This window comes from Ciona intestinalis, unplaced genomic scaffold, assembly GCF_000224145.3.
Source record: "Ciona intestinalis unplaced genomic scaffold, KH HT000082.1, whole genome shotgun sequence".
NCBI lineage: Eukaryota > Metazoa > Chordata > Ascidiacea > Phlebobranchia > Cionidae > Ciona > Ciona intestinalis.
The window spans coordinates 23166-31542 of NW_004190404.1; the positions used below are offsets into that span (position 1 = coordinate 23166).

Sequence of the window (8377 nt, forward strand, 5' to 3'; positions counted from 1 at the left end):
GATCGGTGTGTACAAGTTCGTTGCTATTTTATGCACAGTTCCCGACTCTTGAAGGGTGGAAAAGGCGGTGGCTGTGTTACGTGAAGTCATGGCCATGTAACATGTCTGGCATCTTTTAAGTTTTAACCAAAGACAAGGTTTCCATGTGACATCATGGTATGGGGAACAAGTTCACAGCAGTTTAACAGAAGGGAGAAACATAATGAAGTGAGGATCGGGTGTACCGCACTTAGTGACTTACACTTTTTGGGGTAAGTACCCAATCCGAAATGTTTTTTCCATAAAAAAATGTTCCAGTCATCACATGGTCTTGTAGATTTTGTCCAACACCAGGTAAATGAGATACAACATTTATCTAAAAAGTTAAATGTTGTTTTTAAAGTTTACTGTAAAGTAATGTATCTTGCTTTTGCTACAAACAATATGGATAAATAAAGAGTCATACAAGTAAGTTGAAACCATGATTTTTATTTTGGTATTAATTTTATAGGACATCCATATGCTCTAAAATGTCTAAATCATACTAAGTTACCTTATTTCTTTTAAGCTCAGTTAAAGGACCAACTCCAGATAGCATGAGTAACTGAGGAGTCCCAATCACCCCCGCAGATAAAATGATTTCCTTCGTTGCATTTACTATGATTTTTTGCCCATTTTTTAAAAGTTCAACTGCCGTTGCAATTTTCTTTTGATTAAACAAAACTTTTTGAACATGTGATCTTACGATGATGTGTAAATTTTCTTGCCTGGAATGGTCGAAATTTCACTATCTTTCGACTAGTTATTCGGAAACCAGAGTTCTAACCTTTCCCAAGCATGTTGCCTTAAATAAGCTGTTGCAGAATTTTGTCTGTAACCCTTATTGGTTGTTTCTTGAAAAGTAGAAAATCCACTGCATTTATCACTATTGTAATCATCAAGAACTTCAAATCCTGCCATAACATATAATTGTGTGATAATCGCAAATCATAACACAAAATGTATACAAAATATAAGCGGTAAATGTTACAAAAAAAATTCATTTTATAATCAATACAACTGGGTAAAATGGGAATTACCAAGCTCTTCTCCTGCTTTTAAGAAAGATTTTCCCACTGGGTTTAGTTTCTTCTCATTGATGAATAACTTCCCTTTGTTTCCATGGTAAGGACTTTCTGCCAAACGTGGACTTATCATATGTTCCGATTTGATAAAGTATGGAAAAACATCATCATACGCCCAACCGTCTGCACCGGATTCTTTCCAGGAATCAAAGTCTTCAGGACACCCCCGAGCATATAGAAGTGTATTTATAGAACTTGTACCCCCAAGAATTTTCCCTCTTGGCCATGGTAAAACCTAGATGACTAGTTTAATTGCTTATTATGATTGGCTCTATAAGCAAAATAATCTGCAATTACCCCCTTTTTGCTTTTGGTGGTTAACAAATAGTCACAAAGAGTAATAGGCATTGGGAAAAAATGACAAGAGGAAAAAACAAATACTTACATTATTTTCCATGTGATGGCAGGCATTTGATTGTGGCTCTGTCATGTAACTCCAATCTCTATTTGTAAATTGATTTAATGCAGATAACAGAGGAACGCTAACCAAAGGTTCAAAATTATCTTCATCACCAGCTTCAATCAGCAAAACTCTTAAACAGCAATGTGTCAAGCATAAAATTTATTAGGTAAACTTCATTACTTACTTAACATTTGACTCACTTAGTCGGCTAGCAACTACTGCACCAGTTGTTCCACCACCAACTGCAAGCAATGGATAATAAATAATAAATGTAAATCCTGTAAGGCAACACTCACCAATGATGAAATCATATGTTGCATCTATGTGGTCTCTCGCAATCGACGTATGCTTCTTTAATATGCCATAAATAAAAAAAGCCACAAGCGCTATGTAAACTGACTGTTTTATCATACTCTGGGTAAAACAATGTATTTAGAGCCCAAAAATAAATTATTAGGGATGTCAAAAAAATATTTTGAAATTGTTATGATAATGCATTGTTTAAGATATAACACATATTATTGTAAAAGTGTAAAATCAATTTTAGGGACAAGATCATATTTAAAATACATTTTAGAATAAAATAAATAAAACTAAATGGACTTAACAAATATGCAGAACAAGGAACAACATTATGTACCAAAACACCTTTCATTAATACACCAAATCTTAAAACCTTATAAAAATGGTTTAGGCTTAATCTAGTACAGGTAACCAAGTTATTTGTTTGCTTTATGTTGTTTAAACAACAACATTACAATACAAGTAATCATGATAGGATAACTAGTTTAAAAGGTGTGTTATAATGTAGGACGTAGCGTATAAAAGCAGAATGCTCTTATTGCCTGTTTTTCCAGAAGGTATTTTAACAACCTCCAACACTGTCCTCTTTCAGATCTATTGGTGTGTCACACACTTAGCCACATTATCACTATAAGAAAGAAATCAAACTATTTATAGGCCAAGTCCATTTCTTTTTGGTCGTCTAGTTGCATGAACTGGATTTTGGATTCCTTGTCCATTTAAACCTAAGCCTTCTCCAGGATTCCAACCCATACCAACCAACATTTTGTGTCCTTTATTTGTATGTGGCAGTGGAAGGTTTGGTATGGTATCAAGCTCAACTAGTATACAAAAAATAATTTAGTCACCTCTATTTAGTGAGTACCTACAAATATCCACCAACACTTACTTGGTATTTCATCAGTTTTTCTTCTTTTGTAATTCTTAATTCTGGAAAGATAAAAGAAGGATTTTAACTTGCTGTTACTGTATAGTAAAATATCTGGTGCTAGTAAAAAATCCTTCTCCTCCTCTGACGCTTTATATAAATACAGGGGACCCAGTGATTGTTAAACCCACTTGATTATAATGGTGATGTGAAAGACAGTGTAGAAATCCTATGGTTGGCCTGCACCTGCATACCCTGCAACCCCGGATTTGGTACTCATGCTAGGATATTTTTTTTTTCACCTTTATACGGTGTTTCAACTTGTGATCAGCGACATTGTGATGTAACGAGGTATTGAACAGGTTAGATAAACATGCTTACTCAACAGTTTAATGTTGAATAATTTGCTTTCTCCTACTTTAACATTATTAATACCAAATCAATTATATTGCTTGCAAAACTACAATCCTCTAATAAAAAAGTGTCAATTCTACTGCTACTGGTAATATGATGAAGTAATAATTTAATAAACGACAAAATTGATGAACGACAAAGTGTGACAGGTGGGGGGGGGGGGGGGGGGCTATTTTGACATCAATACTCTGTTATTCTGCCAAGGGTACCAGAGTGTTAATTACGGTTTTGCTAAGGTATACAGATGAGATTAGGCAGTTTTTGAACTAATAAGTTTGCCCACCCTAGATTATTAAAACTTAGGCACCAATGTTTGTATGAGTAGATCTTAATCTGCTACTAGTGCTACTGCTAGTATATTACCAGTAGGTTATTTGTTGTCATACCGAGAAAGTTACACTATAAAATATGTTAGGACCAACATTTAACATTTGCAATTTTGTAATTGAAACTTAACTTAGCTACTTACTCTTGTCTTGGAGCTTCACCATTATTGATTACCCTTTCTCCAGTTTTCTGTTAAAAAAGAAGATATATGTATTTATGTATATATTTATATATATGTGGAGCTAATATATGGTGTAATTCAAAGTTACAAATTTATCGTATTTTTACAAAAACAAAAATTAAAAAACTAACAAAAGTTTCCGTTCATTATAGAAGAACTGACCTTCTGTTTGTATCTTCTTCGTCCTCTTCTTATTGACCGAGCAGCCATCCCTGGAAGTCGATTTATTCGGGAATGAAAACCTGCATGAAATGTGCAAAGTAAAACAATTTTAACTTAAAATATATACCGGTCACCTAGGGATGCACAATAAAGAACCTTACATCCATGAGATTTGAATCTTTTCGTATTCAAATCTTATTACATGATTCCATATTCTGTGTAATGATGTCATTAAACGATATACGTCATCTCTTAAAGAGCCTAAACACACTCAAATGTACATCGCTTTAATAGATAGAGTGCAGTTTTTCTAATTCCAACGGCACCTTACTTGTTTTAATTGGTTCTGTATAACCAAAGATATTTCGGCTCAAACACCTTGAATTTCATAAAACTGATTTGAAAGTTGCATGGTGAAAAAATTGATAAGTGTACTACCCACGTGACAAATCTTGTCACAAAATTGTTGAACGTGGCCGCTCTCATTTAAAAAGGGGAGAGGCAGTGTTTTTAGCAAAAAACGAAAGAATTAAAAACAAACGCAAGTTTCAGTTTAACGAACGAATTAGTCATGTGACTAGCAGCGGTGTAAAAAGTGCCTATTTTTGATGCTGCCGGCATCGGCTGGATTTTTTTAAAACAGCCAGCAAAAAAACGGCCGGCGTGGGAATCCGGAATTTATTTACTTCGACGGCTGCGTAACATTTCGTTTCGTGTTAACGTATGCGTAAGTTACCTATTCGTGCAGTTCTGACGTAACAAACAGCTTTATATTATCATAAATCCGGCATTTGTGCGGAGACAATGGCAGTTGTGACAAAACATTACTAGCTATGTCATAATGCAGACAATCTTAAAGCACTATTAAATTCCCGGTAATTATTATTACAAAGAAAATTCGTTGCAGGTAGAAACGTGTGAGTTTTTTTAACTGTAGTTGGAAATCGCCGTTTAGTTTTATAGTTTTATTAAAGTAGCAATCCTAGTAGAGTATTCCTTGCTTAAACTAGCGTCTGTTATTAATTTCAATGTTGACCGGACAAAGTTTATCGCGGTTAGTATAAATGACACTATGCCGTATTTATTAGAAAAGCTCAGTAGCAAAACTTTAATTTTACGGCTAAATGTTTAGTCCTGTGACACTTACGTGTGTGTTACATGTGAAAATCGTCACGGCAATCAGACTTTGATCGGGAAAAGACGAAATACGATTGACATGTTTTAACTAAATTCTTATGCAATGAAGGACCGCAGGAGAAATCGCTGGCTTATATCCAAAAGCCTCGTACATGGTTAAAGCGGCACACGAACGCGGGACTGGATAGAGAGGCAAAATTTGACGTCAGAACACACTCGCCGGGAAATTGCCGGAAAAATATAAATGCAAACCGGTATCGACCGGATTTTTATTTTTTACATGCCTGGTGACTAGTACGTTTCTATGTCACAATCATAAAGCTCGTAGTAAAAAAAGAATAGCGCTAGAGATCATTGTTTGAGGACGAATATCTAGGCCTATACCGGACCAATTTTAATAATAAAAGTATTTTTGAAATCATTAAAATGGTTGCTTTTTGAATTCACCACAAAAAAAGAAAGTAACGTGGGGTGTGTTTACCTACTTTATATTCTTTAACAACTTTACATATTTTGAAAAAATAATTCTTATGTTTGTGGGGCGTTCGGGAAAAAACATTTCGCAACGTCATTTCAAAGATTGCTATACGTTCCAGTTTGGGCGTTTTCGCACCGTCGTTCTGCAGGGATTTGAGCTCTTTGTTTCCGCAGAAAAAGACGAGATCTTTGATGTTAATGCATAATGTATGATGCGAATGCCAAATTCAAATAAATTCGGAGCAAAAATTTCCCAATGGTAAATTTTTGATCATTTTATAGCTCATGAGCCAACAAAGCTACAGGGCCAATACACTAATTTATGTGGGTACAGCGGTGTAAAAAGTGCCTTTTTTGATGCCGCCGGCATCGGCCGGATTTTTTAAAAACTGCCGGCAAAAAAACGGCCGGCCTGGGAATCCGGAATTTATTTACTTCGCCGGCTGCGTAACATTTTGTTTCGCGTTAACGTATGCGTAATACCCTTTTTGCATGGTCACTTTTATGCGCGTAAGTACTCGCACATTACTTGCAAAAATAAAGTTAACACGCATAACGTCTTAAGCATGTCACCTAGCGTAGGAGGTTGGTTGTTACTCGCATTATGCGAGTAATGAAAAGTATGGTGGAAAGACAGTTTCACTTTTTAGAGTCTAATCTTTTTCGGGTTTTATTATAATAGTTTTTAGTTGGTAATATCACCATAAAGTACCAGAACTTATTTTATAAAGTAGATTTATCAAAATTGTGCTAAAATAAGCTAACTTAATGTTGATACGCACATAAACCAATGACCATGCAAAATAACCAGGTTAGCGAGTTATCTTCTGACGAGTTAATGCTGATCGTTATTTGCATTAACTTTTTACCATGCAAAAAGGTTATAAGTTACCTATTCGTGCAGTTCTAACATAACAAACAGCTTTGTAATATCATAAATCCAGGATTTATGCGGAGACAATGGTAATTGTGACGTAACATTACTAGCTATGTCAAAAGGCACTCGCGGTATTTGATTGCGCCATAATAAGGATTGTGACTAATGTAATACGTAACAATACGAACAAATATTTCAACTGGTGTTACGGAATATAAAACAGAGAAAATCTTAAAGCACTATTAAATTCCCAGTAATTATTATTACAAAAAAAACTCGTTGCAGGTAAAACGTGTGAGTTTTTTTAACTGTAGTTGGTAATCGCCGATTAGTTTTATAGTTTTATTAAAGTAGCAATCCTATTAGAGTATTTCTTGCTTAAACTACCGTCTGCTATTAATTTCAATGTTGACCGGACAAAGTTTGTTGCGCGTAGTATAAATGACACTATGCCGTATTTATTAGAAAAGCTCATTAGCAAAACTTTAATTTTAAGGCTAAATGTTTAGTCCTGTGACACTTACGTGTGTTACACGTAAAAATCGCCCCGGCAATCAGACTTTGATCGGGAAAAGACGAAACATGATTGACACGTTTTTAATTAAATTCTTACGCTACGAAGGACCGCAGGAGAAATCGTTGGATTATATCCAAAAGCCTCGTACATGGTGAAAGCGGCACACGAACGCGGGACTAGATAAAGAGGCAAAATTTGGTGTCAGAACACACGCGCCGGGAAATATGCTGGAAAATATAAATGCAAACCGGTATCGGCCCGATTTTTATTTTTTACATGCCTGTGTGGGTAAAATTATTTCTCCCTATAAACAAGAAGATTGGAAATTCTAGATTCAAAATAAAGAATTCTAGAATAAATTAACAGTATTGTGCAACCCTACAATGACCTACCTTTCTGAGCTGCATCCGACATGCTTGACATTGCTCCATTAATGATGCATTTAAGTTTAGTGTCTTCCATTGCATCTTCTTCCCACCATGGAACAATACTTGGGATGCCACAAACTGATCCTCCTGGCTCATTAAAAAAGTCTGTCATCTCATCGTCCCCATCTTGAGCTGATACGTCTTCATTTGAATCATCACTTGCACTAATTCCACTTTCCAGTTCATTTTTACGGTCTCCATTTAATTCCCTTGTGCTGTTACAACATTCAGTTTTGTTTTTTATATAATTTTTAAAACCAGTGTCCGTTTCCATTCTTTTAGTTTTCCGTCTTCTGTGTCTCCGTACTCTCGGCAGTAGGAAACCACTTTCAGTATCTGAACCACTCAATCTTTTGTCACAGACTACAGAGATTACAGTCCTTGTATTTGTGCTTGATTCATCACTACAAGTTTCTAAATACTTGAAAACAATCCCATCTTCATTTATCACTGGCCGTTTCTTGCGCATACGCCGTTTTTTAAATAGATCATGCTGAGGGCTCTCTTGATCCACTTCTATTTTTAACTCTGATTCCTCTAGAGCTGAAGTCAAATCTTGAACCAATTCCTCCATTTTAACATTATCAGAATCAGCTGTTGCTATACCAAATTATAAAATAAATTACCAAGGTGATCCTAGAATACAGATATTATAGCGGCCATTTTCGATACCTTCTACTGGTGCCACCCAGAGTCGTATAAACACCGAGTAGTCCAACTGCCGTCTATGTGTGTCCAAAATAGAGCAAAAGTGGTGACTTTGACAAAGGGTTTAAACGAACTTGTTAAGTTTTGTTTGTGTTTTCCTATTGTGGGAAGGTGTAAAACAGCTTCTATTTACCTTACCAAACATTTTTTAGAAAAAATGTATAAATTTACCCGCATTAAATGACTAAAATGTCGCAAATCAACCGCTTCTAATTCTAATTTTTGACTTTTTTTGACACAGAAAACAAATAACACATGTTTTTAACATTTTCCAACCTTTAAATTTGTTTTTAGACTTAAGTTTTTCTCAAATTTACGCGAAAAACATGCATTTTCCCTATACCTACTGTGTTATTTTGGACCCAAATTGCCGTTCAATTTGTGTTTTACGTAACAATCGGTTGGACTACTCGGTATTTCTATGGCCCTGGTGCCACCAACCTAAAATTTCTATGAACTTTGGTGCTAATAT

The 8377-nt window shown here is 35.3% G+C and overlaps 2 protein-coding genes across 4 annotated transcripts in view; both read right to left on the minus strand.

Moving 5' to 3' along the window:
* The window catches only part of LOC100183999 (choline dehydrogenase, mitochondrial), a 5219-nt gene extending 3225 nt beyond the window's left edge, over nucleotides 1-1994 (minus strand). For all 3 annotated transcript variants that reach the window (XM_002125906.5, XM_026838424.1, XM_026838423.1), the window contains exons 1-7: nucleotides 1803-1994; nucleotides 1691-1748; nucleotides 1489-1636; nucleotides 1059-1338; nucleotides 806-932; nucleotides 533-746; nucleotides 242-355 (exon numbers count right to left, since the gene is read on the minus strand). In XM_002125906.5, the coding sequence (XP_002125942.2) occupies nucleotides 242-355; nucleotides 533-746; nucleotides 806-932; nucleotides 1059-1338; nucleotides 1489-1636; nucleotides 1691-1748; nucleotides 1803-1917 (1056 nt within the window). In that variant the 5' untranslated portion in view covers nucleotides 1918-1994. The remainder of the gene's footprint in view (nucleotides 1-241; nucleotides 356-532; nucleotides 747-805; nucleotides 933-1058; nucleotides 1339-1488; nucleotides 1637-1690; nucleotides 1749-1802) is intronic.
* LOC100186379 (G patch domain-containing protein 2) lies at nucleotides 1920-7859 on the minus strand. The gene is made up of 5 exons (XM_002130551.3): nucleotides 7162-7859; nucleotides 3762-3841; nucleotides 3561-3607; nucleotides 2699-2739; nucleotides 1920-2630 (listed from the first exon to the last, which is right to left on the minus strand). The coding sequence occupies exons 1-5, from the start codon at nucleotides 7769-7771 to the stop codon at nucleotides 2461-2463; spliced, it is 948 nt and encodes a 315-aa protein (XP_002130587.1). The 5' UTR covers nucleotides 7772-7859; the 3' UTR covers nucleotides 1920-2460.
* Nucleotides 7860-8377: the final 518 nt, after the last annotated feature.

What these genes read in the sequence shown, in the direction of transcription:
- LOC100186379 (XM_002130551.3), bottom strand. Translation starts at nt 7,771, where the DNA reads ATGGAGGAATTGGTTCAAGATTTGACTTCAGCTCTAGAGGAATCAGAG. An exon ending in GTCGGATGCAGCTCAGAAAG is followed by an intron (nt 3,842 to 7,161) that starts GTAGGTCATTGT and finishes CATTTCATGCAG; the next exon opens with GTTTTCATTCCCGAATAAAT. An exon ending in AAAAACTGATGAAATACCAA is followed by an intron (nt 2,631 to 2,698) that starts GTAAGTGTTGGT and finishes TTTGTATACTAG; the next exon opens with TTGAGCTTGATACCATACCA.